This window comes from Malaclemys terrapin, chromosome 7, assembly GCF_027887155.1.
Source record: "Malaclemys terrapin pileata isolate rMalTer1 chromosome 7, rMalTer1.hap1, whole genome shotgun sequence".
Lineage (NCBI taxonomy): Eukaryota > Metazoa > Chordata > Testudines > Emydidae > Malaclemys > Malaclemys terrapin.
Genome location: NC_071511.1, coordinates 83,957,420 through 83,979,816, shown reverse-complemented (window position 1 = coordinate 83,979,816; position 22,397 = coordinate 83,957,420). Strand labels below are relative to the sequence as shown.

General features: G+C 37.3%; 1 protein-coding gene and 1 non-coding gene across 3 annotated transcripts in view; both read right to left on the bottom strand.

Annotated features, from left to right (window-relative positions):
- CCAR1 (cell division cycle and apoptosis regulator 1) overlaps positions 1-22,397 on the bottom strand; it is a 43,289-nt gene that overhangs the window by 3,809 nt on the left and 17,083 nt on the right. For both annotated transcript variants that reach the window (XM_054033373.1, XM_054033372.1), the window contains exons 7-24: positions 21,972-22,086; positions 21,697-21,889; positions 20,289-20,418; positions 19,843-20,004; positions 18,651-18,876; positions 15,353-15,466; positions 13,988-14,154; positions 13,031-13,241; positions 12,146-12,229; positions 11,059-11,244; positions 8,569-8,760; positions 5,953-6,186; positions 5,469-5,580; positions 3,825-3,907; positions 2,401-2,547; positions 1,972-2,092; positions 912-1,097; positions 89-294 (exon numbers count right to left, since the gene is read on the bottom strand). In XM_054033373.1, coding sequence (XP_053889348.1) covers positions 89-294; positions 912-1,097; positions 1,972-2,092; positions 2,401-2,547; positions 3,825-3,907; positions 5,469-5,580; positions 5,953-6,186; positions 8,569-8,760; positions 11,059-11,244; positions 12,146-12,229; positions 13,031-13,241; positions 13,988-14,154; positions 15,353-15,466; positions 18,651-18,876; positions 19,843-20,004; positions 20,289-20,418; positions 21,697-21,889; positions 21,972-22,086 — 2,869 coding nt within the window. The remainder of the gene's footprint in view (positions 1-88; positions 295-911; positions 1,098-1,971; positions 2,093-2,400; positions 2,548-3,824; positions 3,908-5,468; positions 5,581-5,952; positions 6,187-8,568; positions 8,761-11,058; positions 11,245-12,145; positions 12,230-13,030; positions 13,242-13,987; positions 14,155-15,352; positions 15,467-18,650; positions 18,877-19,842; positions 20,005-20,288; positions 20,419-21,696; positions 21,890-21,971; positions 22,087-22,397) is intronic.
- LOC128841385 (small nucleolar RNA SNORD98) lies at positions 14,326-14,388 on the bottom strand. The gene has a single exon (XR_008445826.1). It is a non-coding gene; the product is annotated as a small nucleolar RNA SNORD98 (small nucleolar RNA).

The window sequence follows — 22,397 nt, the reverse complement described above, 5'->3', positions numbered from 1 at the left end:
GTCTGGGAATATTCTGAAAACTCATTTTAAAATAGCTTAGTTTATAAAGTGATTACATATAATAACTCAAGAGTTTCAAGATTCTAACCTTTTTAAGAACGCTGTGTATTTCATCCATAACAGTGGCTAAATTTTTGATTGTCTTATTCAGCTGCCCCTCAAATTGCAAATTCGTATCTTCTGATGTCTTCAAATTCTCTTGTAGTTGGTTTAGGTCCTTTTTTACTTCTTTAAGCTCTCCAGACAGGCTTTTGTTAGAATTCTCCAAATGTAATATGGTTTTTTCATCTTCATCTGGGGAAAAAAAAAAAAAAAGAAAAAAAAAAATCCAAGCTCCAGTTATCTCAAATACCTTATACTATGCCTCTTACCATTTCTTTCTGCATCCTAGAAAAAAAACATTAGTACAAAATTTTAAAAGATAGTATTAAGCATTAGCACTAATAAAATGTGATAATTAATATTTAAACTCCTTGCAGTTTGAGAAGTAAAATAATCTGTTATGCTGCTCCACATGGGGCATTAAATAATTAACTCCCCAGAAAAAGTCCTCAGGTAAAATAACCTGATTTTTTTATGCAATTCAATATTGAACTCTGAGCTTGCTTGTTCTTTGTATGATATGGATTTGCACTTAATTTGACCAGAAAAGGCAAACACCACAAAGGACTAACATGGCTAACAATGGTACTCCAACCTATTTGATTGGCCAATCAAAAGTGTTAGCTGTGCAAGTTCAAAGTGTGTGAGAGAAATAGGGGAAAATAGAATTGAATAATGCATAACTGTTTTATAACTCCGGATCAGAAACAAAACTCTAGAATGTTTGAGTGTTATCTACTGTATATGTAGTATTTTATAATAAACATTTCAGAACAATCATGGTATATCTTCAAAGTACATTCTCAAACCTGTTTTCTCTTCCAGCAACTGAAGTTTTTGTTCTATTTCAGCCCGCACTCTTTCACTCTTCTCTAGTTTCTGCAACAGGCTCCCTACATCCACCATAGCTCCATTGTACACAATTAGGCCAACATTTTCTTCTGTGCCCTTAGATTCCTGTTTTATAGTAGGGGATGGTAGCAGCAATCTGTTTCCTAAAATAAATTAAGTAATGCTACAAAATATGTAAAACCATTAAAATTGTGTTAGTTTTCAACTGACCAGAATACTAAGAATGACCAAACTCGAACCTTCTGCCATGTGTTCAAAACCTTCTAAAAAGACCAAAATCTTAAATATTTGAGAACCAAGGTGCTCTTTGCATATGTGGGGGAGGAGATAAAAAGCTGGTAGAGTCAGGTGGGAGGCCTGAAAAGAGCAAATGCCGCTTGCATAACATTCTTCCCATCCTCCTCTTATTGAAGGATGGCTGCATGAATTGGACTCCATGCTAAGGGAGAGGGGTAGAGTGGCTGCCCTTTGTGGGAAATGATACTGCAACCATGTTCCCCACAGGTAAGTAATCCTGATAATCAGCAAGCTCATCTACTTTCCCATTCCAATATACAGGGTTTGCACAATAAACACACCAGGGAGCATGGGGAGCCAGAAGCCCTGGGTTCTGCAAACTGTGCAAGATCTATGTAGACCTCACAAGATCTGCTGGTTTGAAGGGCTGAACTTGTAACTTTTTCAAGGGAATACATATTTTATCTATTCTTATCTCCATAATACAGCAGTGATTTTAGGTGAAGTTTTGCAACCAGGCAAATTAGTACTAACTACCTAACACAGAGGTCCCCAAACTTTTTCGTGCCTCCACCGTACCCCTGTCTATGCCTCCTGCCCCACCAGCCACAGCTGGGAGCCAGGGGTGGGGCTAGAAGCAGACCTGGGGTAGAGTGGAGCTCAGTGACACTCCCTCCCCACCCCTATGGGCTGGCCCGGGTCCCACCACACTCCTCTGAAACATTTCTCTGTACCCCCCCCCCCCTCGGGGGCACGTCCCACAGTTTGGGGATCACTGACCTAACATATCTTCCTGCAGGGCTTCAGACTCTTCCTGATTTTCTTCATCTTTTGAGGTATCAGTTAATCTTCTGTAAAAGCAAGATTCTCGAAGTACTACCTTATTAAGTAGTTTCTTAACCTAAAATATAGCAAAGGAGATCAATATTATGTTAGTTTGTTGAATAATGCTATGATAATAGTTTCATATATTTAGAATAGTACTTTTAAAAAAATATTTGATTTAAAATATTAAATTAAGAGATTGCATTAAAATACAAAAAAGCCTACTGACTGCAACTTTAAACAAGTCAGGGAAAAAATAATATTTATAACACCACTAGCTTACCCACAATGAATATGAAACAACCTTTAAATATATTATACACTCTTTCTGCAGCATTCCTGCCTCATCGCAAAACACATTTCTATAGAATTATAAAACAGAACCTGAGCACGTGAAAGATGTAGTCCAAGCGTATATAGTATCTCCTCCATGTCCTTTTCAAGAAGGTATCCACAATGACTTTGATCAAAATAAACGAAAGCCATCAGAAGATCCCTGTTAACTGTAATCATCTGCGTCTTATCTTTCTCCTAGAGAGAAAACATTGCATATTCATTAGTAAGTTACAATATCAGTGTTTACTATTCTTTATAAACAATGACTAGAGTGCTTGGGTTAACAAGGTAGATTCCCTCTACCATTTTTACCATTTACTTTACGAGTCAAGGTTACTACTATTGCCAGTATTTTACACATTAGGCTCATACGTATAACATAGCTTTATTTAGTATGACATCTCTCATACAAGCTATATCCAAAAGTTCTTAACAGAATTAAAGCACAAAAGACAGTTTTTTGTACATGTAAACAGGAAAATATTCTTTTTTCCTTTTGCTCAGGCTACCATGGCTCTTATCAAATGACAAACATCCCTGCACCAATGGTATACAAGTGTGCTCATAGACAATGCCCCCTCAAAAACAATCTCAAATCTTTGAATTGACAATTATTTTCAAGTTAGAATATCCATAATTATGATTAACGAACATTAGAATCACACAAGATCCTGGGATTGATCTGCAGTTCTGCATGCAAGATTAATATTGTTTTTATACCTCCTTAGCTTAAAAGGAGAAAAGGGGTATGATTAAAAATCTGTTTTACTTTCTGATTTTTGGTAAATAAATCCTAGATTCACTATGTTATGGTTAGTTTTCATTGTTCTGAACTTGGAATGTGGAGAAAAGCCATGGTTATTTCTGAGGAAGAGGCTCTTTTTGTGTACGAGGAGACTTCCAAAAGGATTCCTGACATTTATATCCTAATAGTTTGTTGCATTAAAAGAACATCTGATTTACTGAGACATGAACATGGAAACAGCTTCAAGAAAAGGAACCAAGTTGGGATTAAATCACAGAAACCTCAAAGGGCCAAAAGAAACTTAAATGGCATGAATGCATAGGCTGGGCTAGGCCACACTTCTTTCTACCCTCCTTAATAGAGGGAGGCAATTTCACTGGATTTCTGCCTGCCTCAAATTAGTGCTTAAAGTCAGACCAGTTGTCTCTTATGGATGGGCAGGACTTACCCACAAACCTTTCAAGCTAATTAGTATCCCACCTGAGAAAGTTTATTATGAGATAAAATTTTAAAGTAACTTATGAGAATTTAGAAGAAAACATATTTAAAGTTAGTAATCAGAAGCACTCCCCTCTAACTTATTTAGATGCAAAGTTTCAGGCTAAAAGGAAAGTTTTTGAGGGAAACAAACCAGTGAACAGATTTTATAATGAAAACGAAGGAGCAACTTTAACTGGTACTACTTTAATATTAAGGCTATGTATAGTATAAAATATGCAGTAAGTACTTTATCTTTAGAAGATCTCTCTTTGCAATGTCTGTTTCCCTCTCTTCTATCATCTCGCTTGTTCATTTCCTCATCATCCCGGTCTAAAAAACAAAAGTGGCATTCAGCAAATTCAGAGTGAACTAGCGTCTAGAGCCACTATTCAAATGCTTGTGTATGATTTTTAAAGGAAATACAGTTTGCACAAAAAAGTGATCAGATTAAAACATTCTCTTCCTAAATATGAAATTGAAAGGTAAAATGTCATTTAGCAAGATTATAATTAAAATACAATTTTGGTTTTTTTCTTTTGGCGTACTTTGACACAATGCATTCAAATCTGTCAATTTTATCTTAATATATTTTTCAAGTTTTCATACATAGGCTTGCTTTTCACATGGAAAGCTAGACGGAACATTAGACAAGCTAACTTTAATATAGTTCAAGCGCCACCATGTAAGTGAGTAAGAGCCACAGAAAGTCATACAACTTCCTCTATTAAGGCTCAAGTGTCTCTGTATAAGGCAGTATCCTTATTTTTATAGATTTTGTTTCTCCTATTAGGAAAATGGTATTGCTTACTCTCTTGAATATTTTACATAATGAAAAACATCCCACCCACATAATCAAAATCATGTGTCTAAAAAGTCTCCAAGATTCAAAAATTATATCCTAATAATTAACCCAAATGAGAGAAAAAGGATAAGAAGAAAAGATAGATGTTTTACTGTAAGTTCATTTGGTTATGACATTTAGGTTCTCAAAAAACGAGTTATTAAAAGCTTTTTAACAAACTGCTTTTTGTAAGGTAGGCAATATAGTACTAACAAAAAAATCTAAAATAGAAGGGAGAAAAGTTTGGGAAAAGCAGGGCTGGTTTAAGGTATACAGCACTGTAGATCTGTACCTTGGGCCCCAGTTCTTGGGAGCCATAGGATCACCTCCCAATCCAAGTTTTAATTAAAAAAAAAAAAAAAAGAAAAGAAAAGAAAGTTTTTCACTTTCATTGTGGAATCTGACCCAGCTGTAAACTGCTGCAATGGTGTTTGCTCAAATCTGCTGACGGCCTGACACTAGCTCTGTGAAGCGTGAACTGCCCCTCAACTCAATTGGGTGTTCACTCCAAGACACGATCTGAGGGGCTCTGCCTACATCTCTCCAACAAAGGAGCGTGTATGTGGCAAAAGAGTACAGAACGTCCTTCCCATTTATCCTCTCCTGCATTGATGGGCAGGGGGGACAGAGGGCCACTGCTGCTGCTCCTGGAAAACAGAAGAGGTTTCATTCCACTGTTGCTGCTTCTTTGGGAGGAGATGGAACCAGAAGCCACAAGTCCAAGTGGGGGATGAAGGGATGCAGAGCCTAGGGGACCCTCTATTTTATGGTGTGCCAGAACCCCTGGATTGTGATAATTTGGCCCAGGAAAAAGCATAAAAACACAAGCGAACATTTTCAAACTTGGGTGCATAAAGTTAGGCACTTAATAGGGCTTCAATCCTGATTTTGACCACTCAGAATTACAACACAAACAGTAATATTAGAGGGTCTAATTATACTAATACTTTAATTTTATATTTTCTAATTCTAAAGCTCTCAAGTTCAAAAAACATATCCAGACACAATACAAAAGTTCTGAAGAAGTCAAAAAACTTTCACATAATATACCATCATCCTCATCTTCAGCATCTTCTGCTTCCATTGGATCATACTCCTCCTGATTATTGTCATCTTCAGTTTCTTCTTCATCTTTAGTATCATCTTTCCTTTTATCTTCCCTCTGTAATGAAAATGCCTAAAAATTAAGCAATCCAAAGCTGGGCAATAGCAAAATGAAAAAAAAAAAAACTCACCAGCATTAATTAAAAACCTCAATACACTACATATGTTCATCCAAATTAGTATGTCTAATGAATTTAAAACATTTTTACAACACAGCTGAGACACTCAGCTACAACAGTAGACACTTAAGAGAAAATGCATAATTGTAAATTTCTTAAAGGTTAAGAGCTACTGTATCTGAGCAATCTTGATCCAGACAAATTAATTAACACAAAACATGAAGTCCTGGAAATTGCAAAGTAAAATACAGTAAACTGATTATTGCTTATCCAAGCAACATAGTGTATTTTTACATAAACTAATTGCAGACCTTCCTCTCTTCTTTATCTTCCTTCTTATCTTTATCATCTCCAGATTTTCTCCTCTTAGGTTTTGGATCATCACTTTCATCATCTTTTTCTTCTTTTTTATCTTTTCTCTCCTCTTTTTTGCTCTTTTTATCTTTTTTGTCCTCTCTCTCTGGAAGGGATATTAGTGCTTTGTAGATTCTGACACCAAAATCCCTTTGAAGCATTTCATTGAATAGTTCTGCAAACAATGAAACCTGAATCAAAAAACATGAGAAAGAGCTGGTGAAGAGAGGTATGATATTCTTTTAAAAAATATAGTTATACTGTATTTGCATTTAAGTAACCGCATCACTGCTTCCTTATCAAAATTCATATCACATTCATCGAAAACATGGCACTGTATCAGAGCAACATACTGTTTATCTAAAAAACCCAGTTTGTTTGAATATGGCCATCTGAAAAAGGAAAGTTAAAATTAAAAAACTTTTTAAAAAAATATATTGTAGCTCTCAGGTCCCAGATTAATTTTTATTTTGCTATACAAATTCAAACAAATACTTGTATAGTACTAGGAGGCAGATATTATGGACTTGTTATTGTAACAAATACTTAGTTTAGGCTATACCAGTTCCTAAAGTTAAGAATGATGCAGAGCATAAGAACTTGGGGGGGAGGAGGGGGGGGAGGAGGAGTGTGGAGAGGAGAGAACGTGGAGAGGGAATCAAGAAACTGTGCATAATTAAAAACAAGTTAATTGCAGAAAGCAAACTATTTCCACACAAAAATGAAAGACAATACTGCCTTGTTGTATCAGAAGAAAACAGTACTGGCATTTAGAACATGGGAATAAAACTGTATTTTTAAAATGCAGATTTGCAAAGCATAACAAAAATTAATACAAATCAAAAGCCATGAGCAAACAGTCAAGTCACATATCTGCTTCACAGAAAGCCTGTGTACATAATTTAAGTACTGTAAGATTGGCTACAGCTATTAGTTTATTTTGTCTAAAAAGCAGACTTGTGAATTAGACCACATAGTAAGATGTGACCGAGTATTACAAAAAGGGGCTGTATGAAAACCTGTGCAAGGAAAATAGCACCAGTTAGCCAGTTAAAAATAGAAGCCGGGGGGGGGGGGGGGGGGGGCGAAGAGGGAGGGGAAAGAGAGAGAATCAAGATATATCAAGTATCAGAGGGGTAGCGGTGTTAGTCTGAATCTGTAAAAAGCAACAGAGGGTCCTGTGGCACCTTTGAGACTAACAGAAGCATTGGGAGCATAAGCTTTCGTGGGTAAGAACCTCACTTCTTCAGATGCAAAGTGAGGTTCTTACCCACGAAAGCTTATGCTCCCAATACTTCTGTTAGTCTCAAAGGTGCCACAAGATATATCAAGAACATAAGGAAAATATCAGTAGACTTGACCTTGGAAAATGCTCAAAGGGGAAAGCAGAGACCTGGTAATTATAAACCAGGGAGTTTGAGGTATGATAGAGGAATCCCGGAGAAGGAAAAACAAAATAGTCTAAAGAGGTTTGCAAATGGATAGTGCATGTGGCAAACACTATGGTGATCTAAAGAGGTCATAAAATATTAGTTAGATATCCTACTAAAGCAATTAAGTACGAATTCTGAGCCAAGAGTATGTTGATTAAAATACTACACATATGTAAACAAAGTGTAATTACAGATGTCTGAACATGATGCTTGTCATTTAAATAAAACCAATACAATATTTAACAAGTTATCAAAATGTGGTATCTGAAATACCAAGACAACAAAGAGTCTGGTGGCACCTTAAAGACTAACAGATTTATTTGGGCATAAGCTTTCGTGAGTAAAAACCTCACTTCTTCGGATGAGGTTTTTACTCACGAAAGCTTATGCCCAAATAAATCTGTTAGTCTTTAAGGTGCCACCAGACTCTTTGTTGTTTTTGTAGATACAGACTAACACGGCTACCCCCTGATACTTGAAATACCAAGGTATTTCTATACACCAAGAGGAATAGCTACAGTACCTATGAGAGTGACTAGCATAGACAATCATGTAAGTTCCATGAACTGCTTATGTATTAATATGCAAGACATAATATTCTGAACATGTAATGTGTTAACACGTCTCGTCATATCAATACGCAAGATATTCATGAGTACAGAAAAAACACCCAATTGGCCTTACAGCCTCAGGAAAAGTTCCCTTTGAGTGAGAGAGAGAGAGAGCGCGCGCGCGCGCCTGAGTTTTTCTTTTAGAATTTATAGAGCAGTCCTACTGCAGTGATAAATGTGGTATCAATACCTACACAGTTTTTTGAAGTATGGACCAAGGATTAAACTTCACTTGAAATTAGTCTGTGTTTTTACACTAGTACCTTAATATTTAGAATTTCAGGGTATAGATGCTAACATGAAAATAAGGATTCAGTTGTAGTAGTAAGTTATATTATTCAAATTCTGCTATATTATGTAATCCTTTCCACTGCAACAGAAATACAGAGTCTAAGAACTACTGCATTTAAAAGTACTTATTCAAATATTTGGTGTGAAAAGTTGATATTTCTCAGTACAACATCCATACACTGAACTCACTAAAATTGCATTTCATTATGCTGTACTAGATACAAAGGAAACAAATTACCTCAAAAGAATGCTCTTTGTTATCCTCCAACCTGTAATCCAGAAGAACACTAAGAGACATAATACTACAATCAAATTTTCCACTTTTTGCTGCCCAGTTAGGATGTACAATGATTGCTGGTTCATCAGGCAAGATGTATCGTCTCTCTCGTCGTTGACGCTCCATTTCTTCCTGACGTTTCCTTTCTTCTTCCTAAAAAATAAAAACATTTTAGAGATGAAATTTCTATATATTAGCTTTATATGCTCACTGCTTTTCACAGAATGGATAGAAGGTTTCAGTGCTGGGAAATTAACAGAGATTGTGGGCCAGTGGCTCCTAGAGAAAATAGGGATGCTATCCGGCGTCATCCTCTGCTGCAGAAATCCTGTTAGCCAAGGCAACATTCTATAGGGTATGTGGGAGTACCAGATCCTTTGTAAGGAGCAACATACAAACCCTTACTAGCACACGGTGCTAACTGCAGTGTACTTGCTTGATAGCTGGAACGGGACCAAATTATGTCCCTTAGAGGTATGATATGCAAGCTGGCAAGTTAGCAGACATTCCCGGGGCTCTTTTGAGCCCTTAAATTTCTTATATGAGAAGAGTAAAAGCTCCCTACACCACCTTCCCCCAGTGCATATAAGCAGCACAGATTTACCTTTAGATGTTAAGTGGTTGATTTTCATTTGGTTTTGTTTTTTTTAAGCAGGGTATCATGTTATATGCACTCTCTCTAGATACAACTGCTACAGACTAAACAAAGATAAATAAAAATTTCATCTTGCAGCAAAAAGCACAGATTTTAGCTTTTTAACTGCTAGGCCAAGAACATAAAAGTTTTGCTGTTTAAAAATACTCAAGCACAGTCTCTGCTTGCTTTTTAAAACAGCACATTATTCAATGTTCCAAGAAACTATGTGATTGCTATATGAAGTTACTCATATTCAAGTTTGATTAACCTGGTTGTTAATATACTGTTTTCTGATTCAACCTAAAGGAAGGAAAAATACCAAACTCATCTCTGGGGAAACTGTCACTCAGCGCAGCATCAGTGGCCAGAGACATGTAACAAATATTCCTCGAAGCAGAAGGAACCAGCAAGGTTTTCAGGGCTGGCACTAAGGAAAAAGGAGTCACCTTCCAAACTGAGGGACAAGTCGCTCACAGCACAAAGGTTTCCAACACCAAAGTACTCCCTGGAATTATGGTGCCTCATTGTTTTTTGGGAGTCAGCATTGGGTCTTGGGGGTAGAGACGATTCTTCAATGCTACGCCATCTTTTCCAGAGCTGTAGTAAGAGGAACTGAGGCCTCTACCTAAGGAGGACTCAAATGAACCATCAGAGATGGGCCTATGGAAGACATACCACTTACCAATTCCCTTCTCAGAGCAGGCTTTTCAGTAACAATGATGCCTGTGGCAGTGAGAGTTTCAGTTTTGGGCACTGAGGCAAGTCTTTGGCATCAAAGAAACAGGCAACTAGTTTTCTGGTGCTAACAGTTGCACTTTGGGATCTTTAAAGTGTCTGGTGACAACGACATTCCACTTGGTCCTTTGCTTAAAGCATGATTTCAAATGCTTATGAAAAGGACAGACTTGAGCATTCAGCACTTAAGATCTACTTCAGTAGGAAGAGCTGAAACCAATGTCTTTCTTACATGTTTTTTATTATTTGGCACCCATCCCTGAATTACCTTTGGCACCATGGCATAGAAGCAGGGCACAAGGAATAATGCACCAGGGAACTGCCTTCTGCCAGCCATCAACCATCGAGTTTTGTTGTTGGAATGGCCATCCCAGAGGAGCAGGAATGCTCACTCCTGGAAGCCAGATTTTTTTATTCAGATCAACTAGAGACACTCTGTGCAGCACCACGGGGAACAGAAAAAAACCTGAACAAAACTACATTGTGAATATGGAAACTACCACTATATTATATGATGAAAATTAAAAACTACTATGATTTAGCCAAAACTTAAAATTTAGTTTTCAAGCCATAAGTCTGCAACTAACGATGGAAAGGAACAGAGGTAGTTGTGGTCCTGTAGCTTTTCATAGGATTAATTCTGAACGTTTTTCAAAATGGTTCACTGAAACTTGTAGCACCAGAAGTGCATAGCTCATAAGAGGAAAAATGTGCAAAGCCAATATACTTGAACTCCCTGAGCCTCTTAATGTTAAAAAAAAGTTAAAATCTTACAAAGTAATTTATTCTTCCTGTTCCCCTCATTTTTTTTTAAATGGTCTGAATAATTTAACTCAGGCATATCTATTTTCAGTGAGTTTATATTTCTGAGTTGGGTTCACTGAGGTGAAAAGTTCAAACGACTTAGCTTAGACAAAGGTTTCGTTACAAATCAGCAGTTCAAGTTAGAGCAAAAAAGCCTTTCCCGGTTCAGACTCTCAATCTGGCTAGTGGAGAACTATAAAATCTTGATTTAACTATTTCCCTGTACTGCATTGCATAACATTTTAAAATTAAACCAAGTACATCTCAATACCAACCTCTTTGTCATCTTCAGATTTCCTATCCTCCTCCTCCTCATCCTCTTTTTCAGATTTCTCTAACTCCTTCTGTTCTTCTTTTTGTTCTTCTACTTTCAGTTGCTTTGTCAGTCGGGCTATCAGTTGGGATTTTAGTCCTTTAGAGCTAAGAGTACGACTTTCTAATTCCTTGCGAAGGTCATTTACCTAGTAAATAGAAGTTGTGTAAGTGGTACTGATGGGTGCCATAGCAATATACATAATCAATAATGCTGAAGTCAGAAATGCAAACATTACCTACAGTCTATTAGCTAATGAAATCCTTTTTCATCAATATTGGAACAAACTAAACATACAAATATATTAATAGCAAAACACATTTTCTTGGTTTCTCGTTTCATCCCCCTGAAGCCCCTCCCTTTTCTAGAAGGTATTTTGGTAGCGGTAAGCAAGAAGTTGGAGATTTCATTTATTTATTTTTCACTATTATGTCTACTGTGGAGGGAGTTTTGTCTTATGATGTCTACTGGATTATAGTTCTGTATATTGTTGAGCATCATATTTAATATGAGAGTTAAATTATGTAAGGGTCCAGAGGAAGTTGTAAGCATTACTTTTTACATTTGTATACATCAAAATATGTTATATAAATAAAATATTTCCATAGGAAACATGAATGAAGAACTTTAGAAGAAGGTTAGTTTAGGAAGACAAATAAACACTGGAGAAGGAAATCTCACTTGAGTATAAGTATATAGGCCAGATTACTGTAGACTCTTCACTTTCAGTTAAATAAAATAAATCTAACTGATTTCTTTAAATTGTACACAGTTTGAAGACTTTCAATGAAATAGTTATGGCTCCTTTATTGTAATCATAACAGACACTAACACACAACATATATTCGGATATCATTAAAAGAGTTGTTTACCTATAAAATTAGGAAAGAAGATAAAACAGAAGCATTGTTTAACTTCAAAAAAACTGCACTAGTTTTAAAAGTTTGAGCAAAGAAATGTATCACAACTTTGGCTCTTGATATCAATAATGTTCTTAAAAATAAAAATATACTGTATAATTGAAGAAACCTAAAATATTCAACAGTTACCTTCATTGTTTTTGGATCCAGTTTAGACCAGTGGGTAGGAGTAGAGATCTCTTTAGCTTCCCCATCATCCTTTTCCTCTTCATCCTGGCAAATAAAATTAAGAAATCATCATTCAGAAAGTTTAAGAGTAATTAATTTATTTTTTAAAATTCTGTTGCTGATCTGTGGCAAGGTCACAAATGTTTCAGACAGTCTTCTCCTAAAGTTATTGTTTAGACAAGTCCACATACACACATTCTACCACTTCATAACTGATCACAGTGCCACTCATCAGCCAATAAAGCCAGATCTGTGAAACGCAAAAGGGTGATAAATAACACCACAAATAATGTCAGGGATACACAGACACTGGTGGTCTCCGCTAACCATACAGTGTGTGATCTTGCCCCAATTTTCAAACATCCATAGTCACTCTTGATTTAGGCAGACCTTTCAATATCCCAAGATGCTGATCAGCCACGTGGCCTGAAATTCAAGTGTTTCAGACTAATTCTTGTCCGATTTCAAATACCATAATTAGAACTGGCCACCAGAGAAAATTTAGAAATTTTAGAAAATGGCAAAATATTTAAGACTACTATTAGTACTGAATCTCACTCAACAACTGGTTCCAGATTCCAGCAACTAGTTGAAGATAAAAACAATGTTCTGCGCATCAAAAGCACAATTTACTTCCATTTGTGGTATCAGCACACATATTAAAAGTTAGTATACTAGCTGAAATAAAAAACATTCACTATACTGCTGAAAGCTGGTTTACCAGTCATTGTTACCAGTTATGTTCCTCTTATGTATGTTTGTTGTGTAGTATGTGGTGTGCATTTTGTGCCTGTGTTCCTGTGCCTGTGAGAAGCAGAAATAGAAAAAGGGATTAGCGTTCAGTGCCTGTTCTCCATCAGCCTCCTTGCGTTCACCCTGAAGCTTCTCGACCAGCTGCTGCTTGTATCCTCGGGAGAGGGTTTCCCACTCTGAGCGGGTGGGAAGGCAATGCCAAACATCCGGGAAAAATAAAACCACTGTCTCCACATGAGCTGGAACTGTACGCCCCTTGTGGGTCTCCTCAGGGCGATGGTAGCGAATCTCTGCAAAACGGTACCTGTTGCAAGGGAAGAAGCATGTTGGAAAAAAAATTCTACAATACATTTTAAAGAGCCTAGTTCACTTGTAGCACATCAAGTAAAGAAACTTTGCTGCAAGAATCTGAGGTTTATCTAAAGAAAAAGTTATGGAAGCCATATTTTCTCTTTTGGCACATTTGTACAATGTATTGCAAGGTAAAATGGAGACGAGTGAACAATATGCTGACTGATATAGGTAAACCGATGTACTTGCCAGTTTGTGTTAGGAAATATAATCCTCAATTAAAAGTAAAAGTTGAAACACTTAAATTTAGTGTTAAATAGAAACTTCATTCATAAATTGGTAAAACAGTGGTAAGTGTTAGACAACACAGGACAAATAAACTCATCAAGAAAAAATATGGCTATATAACCAACAGCTAATTATTTACAAAAGAATAATGAAATGAAGTTCTCTTGACGATCTTCTCCAGCTATGCATGAAATGGAAAATATTTTCAACAAACAACCATTACAAAATTACAGCATAACATGTACAAAATTCAGAATTTTTAATTAGTTCTTGAGGCATTACTGAACACATTTGGCACCAATCAACCTCTTGTTACAAAAGAGAACATCCCTTCAAAAGCAGTTTACCTGCACCACCACCGGCTGCCAATAAAGAAAAAATGGTTTAGGTGTTTAACAACAGTTCTGTCTAAGAATAAATCAGAAAACATTTATTTCTATAATATATTCTGTTTTGGAGAATGGTACTTACCATTGTGTGCACACACTTAAGTCAATGCCTGTTAGAGCCTTGCAACAACGGATAGCAGTCTTAATCAGCACAGAGGGGTCCTTTTCTGGATCAGGTCCATCCAGTGATGGGGACCAGTGTCCTCCAATAGCCATAGCTTCATCTTTGCCTTTCATACCCACTAAAAACTGGATAAAAAAAGTCTCCTGAATGTTTCCCCGATAGGGAAAAGCAGTTCCCCAAACTGTAAGAATAAGACTATAGGGTACACAGAGCATGAAATATACATCTAACTTTGAAATCCATGAGTAGACTACAAATTATTCTGAAATCCAAAATTAAAAGTCTCAATCAAGAAAGAGTTCAGCTAATTTTTTTCCACAGCATTTCAGAAATGGAATAGGTTTAAAACATCATTACTCATTCTTGATTTGCAAGACTTTCCATTCAAAAATTACTTTATGGGCACAGGATTATGCTGAGGAACATTAGTTTTGTAATATGGCTACATGCAGACAAACCTTTACGATAAAAGGTCAAAATAATGTCTCAATTGTAACAGAGATAAACAGATACTGCCTTATAAAAATGAGCTAGTAAAACAACTAATGACTGATATTTATACAGCAGACTTCATCCAAAAATCCCAAAGTGCATTACTGATTGATGTACAAATGATAAACTATGGGGCTCATTTGTCTCCTGAAATGTAACCACATTTGAAGTACAAGCAGATGCCTTTAAATACCATCCAGCTGTAACACTACATGACAGCTCATGATGGAAAGTAAGTATTGTACCTTCTTCAAATAAGACCATAAGAAAAGCCATACTGGGTCAGACCAATGGTCCATCTATCCCAGTATCCTGTCTTTCAACATTGGCCAATGCCAGATGCTTCAGAGGGAATGAACAGAACAGGGCAATTAGCAAGTGATCCCACCCCAGCCATCCAGTCCCACAGGGAGCAATCAAAGTTACCCAACTGCAATACAGATTGGACTCAGAGTCCAACATGCTTATTTATGGCAAAAAGGGCCATGGGAGTGTTTTAAAGTCCACAGGCTCAAGCACCTCCATCAATTACTGAATAAAATAACAAGTATTTATAGTAACCAGAAATTTCATAGTACGTTCTGCAGCAACAGTGTTAATTCCAAGGATCTTTTTTAAATTTCAACTTGGATAGAAAAAACATTTCTACTTAACTGTTGACCCAATTGGGTATTTTTCACCCCTGAGACTTGAAAGACATCATAATGCTTGTGAAAAAGTATATTGCTAATTAGGCCTCTCTAGATATTTCAGTTTGAATACTCGAGTTTTAGACTTTTGTCCCACCAATCTGAACTCCCATGGTACCTCCTGCTGAAATACATTTTTTACCTTGACAAGTCTAGCAGGATGTTGAAATCCATCACGAAGTTCTTGTGGATCTTCAGCAAGGGCACATGATTTATGATAAAGATCTTCCATACTAGGACTAGCCATCAGCATCACCTGTTACAGAATCAGTTAATCCAGCCTTGTTAAGATATCCTAGAACAGTTGTAAAATACCCAAATCTTGCCAACACTTAACCCCCTTGAGTATTCCCATTGAAGTCAACGGGACTACTTGTGTGCAACAGTAAGAATGTGCATTGTATTTCCAGGACTGGGCCCTAAAGTAGCAAGTCAGAGTGACCCTACTACTTCTAATTTATTCTAATGACTTTTAAGACACCCAAAACAGATAAGAAACACCAAGTCTGGTAGTCAGTTGTCTATATTAGTGTCAGCATATTTACTGTATATACAAAAGCACTGAGTTACTATGATATGTAATTAAGACACTATATTTGAAAAGGTAACTTGAAAACCTACTGTTTACTGAACACATTCACAATCTCTAGTATTATGCACTCAATGCCCTACCCAGCGATGGGCACTGAGCACACTTCTGGTTTCAATCAGGATCTCGGTTTCTGAATACTGCCATAACATGATCTGTTGTCACATTTTGTTACAACCTGACCTAAGATACTAATAGCACCTCTCTTCTTTCAACCACTATTTAGTGTGGTTTTAACAAAAACTTATTTCCTACACCAACATTAATTATGGAAACACACAAGTTCATTAAGCTTGAAGCAAGGTTTCCACTATATTCCTGATTTTGACTCTCAGCCCTAACTTCACTAGAACCAAGTGAAATTTTAGACAGATTTTACACAGAGGTAGAACTTTTCTGGAAGTTTAAGGTAAATTAGACAAGGCTTTTTGGAAACACATGGATTAAAAGAGAAACTATTCTTCTTACAAAAATGTTACCACTTATAGCAACTCTAGAACAGATTGGTCTAGAAATTCCAGATTTGCTGTTATCTGCTAGCCTTAGAAGGGACTGGGGCATCTGACTAGTTTTAGGGAAGACTGTTTACAAAACTTAGTTATTAAGAGGTTTTAAATGTTTATTATGGTCCTGATGCAGAGTTTATGGACTCACAATGGTCCCAACATGTAGAATAGCTGGCCGAGAACTCAACTGAGAAGGGAGGTAGTCTAAGAGCAGTGGGAAAGAAATCACCATTACATGGGGAAAGATAGGAAGGAAGCCATATGGGAGGGACCAGTCTAGAGAGAAAATGAAGTCCCATTTAGCTGTCTAGAGAGCACTCCTTAATAAATGCACTGAGTGCCCCACTCTCTCAACAGCTAGTTTTTTCCCCTACAACAGGAAGAATGGGATGCAGGGATCGACATTTGGTGTGTGTGTGGTGGCGGGAGATGAGAGGTGCAGTCTATTCTGGGGACCAGAAGGAGAGAGATCTCAAGATAAGCATCAGACTGACTGCCTAAAAACGTCTTAGTGATGGCAATCTTACAAACCTAAAGAAATTCTGAGGCAAAAAATATGATTAAGTTATTATAAGTTCATTATACACCTCTACCCCGATATAACACTGTCATCGGGAGCCAAAAAAAATCTTACCACGTTATAGGTGAAACCGCATTATATCGAACTTGCTTTGATCCACCGGAGTGTGCAGCCCCCCCCGGAGCACTGTTTTACCACGTTATATTAGAATTTGTGTTACATCGGGTCACGTTATATCTGGGTAGAGGTGTATTATATGTTACAAGTTTATAACCAGCTATTTATGGGAAAATCCTTTGAGAATGCTGTACTTCTCTGAAATCCCCCAGATTTTCAAACACTTGGAAATTCAAAGTTAAGTTTACATTTAAACACACCAAACAAGTACACAACTATGGAAAAGCACAACTAAGGCCATTCAATAGCCTAAATTCTACTCCTGTATCACTATTTAAAGAACAACTGATATGCAGGAAACCATCCTATCCTCAAACGGAGGGTATCTTAATTGCATCAGTGACTCAATACCACCTTACTCTTGCCTAGACTAATCATACTGCAAATTCTCCAGGTGTCTAACCTATTTGTTTCAAGCTAAATGCAAAGCTCTTGAAAAAAAATGGATGTTAAGTAACAAATAGATGGCATTAAGGCTGTAAATACCTAAATGTAAGTATTTTGTCTGGTAACAGATAAATTGCAAATCTCTTTAATTCAAAGATTTCAAAATGCTTTACAAACATTAATTTCAACACACCCCCTCAGGTTGGCAGGCATCATAACACCCATTTTACAGATGAGAAACTGTGGCCTAGAAAGGGGTTAAGTGACGTAACCAAGGTCATACAGTGGCAGAGCTGAAGACAGAACCCAGGGGCCAAAAGATAGAACTAGTAAACCATCATCAACCATTATCCTACAGTTACTGATTATTTTAAGCTTTAAGTATCTGCAGGTTACCTTTAAGTTAGAAGATCCAGAAAACTGAAAACTAACATCCACTCAAACCTCAGTCAGTTTAATAAACAAAATATTAATATAGTAAAAACTTTTTAAACTGGCATGCTGGAGGAACAGGGGGGTGCCAATAAATTAAAAATGCCAGTTAACTCTGAGGGAGGGGGTTGGAGTACGCAGGGGGACGCCTTGAGGCAGGGGCATGGGAGGTGGCTCGGGGTGCTGGATGGGGGGCACTCACCTCTGGTGGCCCCCCGCAAGCAGCTCCCCATCCCTGTTGCTCCTGGCGGAGGCATGACCAGGCAGCTCTGCAAGCAATGGGCTAGGAGCTGCAGAGTCAGCGCTTGAGGAGGGGGAACGGAGGCAGCGTGCCTGCAGAGCCGGCTGGCCGCAGCTTCGCCAGCAACAGCAGGGACAGGGAACAGCTTGCGGGGAGCTGCCGAAGATGAGTTCCCCCCCACATCCAGCACCCTGAGCCCCTCCCGGTCCCCAACAGCCTGCCCTAAGCCCTCTCCCAGACCCAAACTCCCTCCCAGAGCACGCCCCGCAGCCCCTCCCAGGCCAACCCTGCACCAGCTGCACTATAAACCAGACTTTCAGTGCAGATCAGAAATGCTGGTTTATAGAGCTTGCCAGCTGGTGAAGTGCCGGATAAAAGAGCTTTTACTGTATTATAGACAAGACTCAACTAAAAACACTTGAGCAGAGTGAAAAACTATTTGCTAAGGAAAGTAAATGTAAAGAGATGACAAAAACAATTAGAAAAAGTTACTCTGCAAGTGTATTCACAAGCTTCTCTCTGCCATCTTACCCCTTTTGTTTTCAAAAATTTCTAATGAAAAGTTAAACTATAAGGTGTCGTACAAACCTTTGCGCTGTACAGGTGATCAGCATCTGGTGGATCAAGGACAGCAGTGTTTTTATCTAAAGGATCTACTTCTCTGTGCATTACATAGAAATTGCAGTAGTTCCCCAACTGAAATGGTCTTGACATAGGGAAAGCATCCACCCATGTAAACTGAGCATCAAAAAAGTCACTAGGGATGTACAAGTTTTGATAACGTCGTCTCAGTTCCATCATATCACAATTAGGGCTGAAAGAACAAGAAAAATGTATTTTAAAAGGTACAATAACAAGGGATCTTAATCTGAAAATAATTAAGCACTAAGATGTTTAAAGGGTCACTTCACCTTGAATGGGTCCCTTAGAATATGTACTAACTACTTATGCTAAACAATCAGTTCAATCTTGTATTTAGCTGTGTATCTTTCCCAGACCCGAAGACAACATCTCTGTGTAGCTCGAAAGCTTGTCTCTTTCACCAACAGATGTTGGTCCAATAAAAGATATTACCCTCACCCACCTTGTCTCTCTACTAATCTGGGACTGACATGTCTGCAACACTACATAAAGCTTTTGAGAAATATCCACCTGCACTAAGGGATCTGGCAATGCCCCATGCGAATACAGATTTTGTGCATAAAAAACGATCTCAGTGTCAGTACTTTCTGATGGTTTCCACTTACAAGAAGTTACAAGAACCAAGAAGTTGTAAGTGGAACAAACTTATATTCACTGAAAAAATTCTTAAGAATCTACCCACACATTTGCTTATGAAGGATGGAGAAACCTACTTGACAGAAACCCATAAAGGATCAGCTCTACAGGAAGTATGCCCTGCCTACAATGACTAAAGCCACTGGAGGATGGTCTCATTGCACATCACTCTACAGGTTACCCAAGGGAACAATCTGGTGTGCCTTTAACAGAGTAATTTCAGTAAGTGGAAAAAGTAAGCTAAACGTCTTCAAAAATCAAAAACATCCAAATAACGTTGGGCTTGAGTCACACGTGGCAAACAGCTTTCCAACATCTGTTAATGCTTTCTCTATGTAGTCTAGAAGCAAGCTGCTTATAATGTTTAAATTCAGGAAAAGTCCAAGGTAGTTGTTGGGGGTGTTTTTTTGAGCTAGCCTAGAGACGTGCATTTTACAATAATCTGTATTCATTTCTATATAAAAATGAACTTCAACAAAAAACTGATGGCCAATGAACATACCAGTCTAACGAAAACTTGGAAAACTGAACTGTGTAACGCGGGACAACACGCCGTGGTCTTCGAGGTGACCTTTCCCTCTCTCGCCGAGGTGATCTCTCTCTGGAGCGTTTTCTCTGGGGTGACCTCTCCCGTGACCTACGTCTCTCTCGTTCTCTTTCACGACTTAAAAAAATTTATATAAGATATGAACATTGCTCATTTTAGATGCAACAGCAAATTTTATGAAAATAGGCCTCTCACAGGTCAATAGTTCTACAAAGATACAATGCATTCAAACAACAAGAAGCATTTATATAGAACTTTTCATCTCCAAAACAAATTGATGGTACAGTCTATGAGTAAAGAAAGAATCAAATCTCTATCAGGACTAAGCTGTTAACTATACTCAGAAAATTAAACATAACATTTGATGAACTCCATAAGCAGATGTGTCATCAACAACACACCTTCTGTCATCTTTTCTGTTAGGCATAGGGTCCCCTCTGTCATTCCTCCCTGAAAATCTGGATGGAGGGTCTAGTCTTCGTGCTGGTTGAGGCTGTGAAACTATACGGACAGGGGGCTGTAACAAACCAGCTAAAAAATAAAAAACAATTTTTAGGATTTAAGCACAATTAAGAACTATTGCCTATTATAAACTGTTATAAATATTGAATATTTTTAAATCATTCTAAAATTCACTTAATAGTGTTTTGTCCACCAATAAACCAATTGTAAAACAGCATATTTAATAGCTTAGTATTTCCAAAAACACCATTCTGATGCCTTTCTTCACTGTGTGAAATAGAAGATACCTTAAAGCCAATTTTTAAATTTGTGCAGTAAATTTGAATGGCTTAATAGATGCTATTACAGTAATCACCTAAAAAACTTCCTGACAAAATGCAATGGATTATTTAGGAAATATCTTCAACTCAACAGAATATATTCAGGTTTTGAAGCATATACTGGGAAAAAACAAATTTCTATTGACCTTTCATTAGAGTTCTTCTCAAAAAAGCAAGTGGACAGTTGGATTTGTAGTTGCATTTATTTAACCCCATCTCCAAATAGTTTTGATAAAAATATGTCCAAAAATAGTACACTTAACTGAAATATCATAACTTGGGAAAATATTCCTAAATATCGTGCCCTAATGGTACCTGCCAGAATACAGGTCGATATTTTATTCAGGAATCATTTCTGCTAAAATGGTGTTATAGGTTTTTCTTTCCTAATCTTTATCACTGGCAACATGTTTATGAAATCAATCCCTTTGTTTCATTGGAGTACTGCTTCTGCTACTTATTATTCATATATCATCGTAATTATACTGGCGACATCACAACAATCTTCTTGATAAATACAACATTAAAGGATTATTTGCCCAGATGCAGAATAAGCAGAATGTAGCAAATACGTTAAAAAAGTTGTAAAACATAAGAATTCTCCTAACTTGAAAAACTAAGTTTTCCAGGACGTTTCAGTGGATCTTTTAGAATTACATTCCAATTTGTACTTTGAATTGCATGATATTGTCAGTGAGAATAAATACTATTTTTACATTTTACGGAGGATTTGTTTTTAGATTATAAAACCAATCTCTAAATCATAGGAATTGCAGCAGTCCAGAGGAACTTCCCTTAGCAGGTTTTATTGAGGTACTACAGCTGAGTTCCACAAACTGTATGGCTTTCTTCACATAACTCCATGTTTCAACCTGGAAAATGATACAGTCTTGCTCTTCTACAATCAACTATGTTCATTTTAGTTTTCGTTGGTTTTGTTACTTCATTCCTGTGATGGAACAGGTTTAAACATTACCTACATCAACACAACAGGGAGAAAAAACAATTTCATGTTTTGGAGGAATACCTTTCTGTTGTGGCTGTTGTAATAAAGGCTGAGGCTGTGTCTGAAGCAAAGGTGTAATAGAAGCTGCTGATATTTGTGCCTGCAACAGAGATTGTGGCTGTGGCTGTGCCTGAACGCTGAATGCAGTTTGCTGTGCAATAGGCTGAAGTACAGTTGGAGGTGTCTTAAGCAAAGGTTGGGTTTGAGTCTGGTTCTAATGGAAAAAGAGGGAATGCATTGTCAATTAACTTAATCAAAAGAATTCAACAAGAGATAGATTGGGTAACCACATATACCTGATTTGGAAGTGTTTGAATCCTCTGTGCATTCCACTTGAAAGGCATATTGGGGTTATAAGTAGCTTCTACCAATACTCTATCTCCTACTTGAGGAGTCTTCCCTTTAACAGCACTGCAAAATTTTAAAATAAAAAAGTTGTATTATAAGAAAATGTTGTTTAGCTACAAAAATTAGCTTTATACTTGAAGAGTTAATTATGAGGGGAAAATGTAAGAGTTACTAGTAAGACAGAGCCATGCTTCTGGGTTCAGCAACTTCATGTACAACACTTCAGAAACTGACCAGGAAGAGATGGAAGCTGTTTTATACTTTAAGTATCTAGGGTCACATTGTACCTTACTACAGTTAGATCCTAGGGTTGAAGGGAGAGAGGACCCAGGGGTAGATCTCTAGAGTTCCCTTTAAATACTTCACTCAGGGGC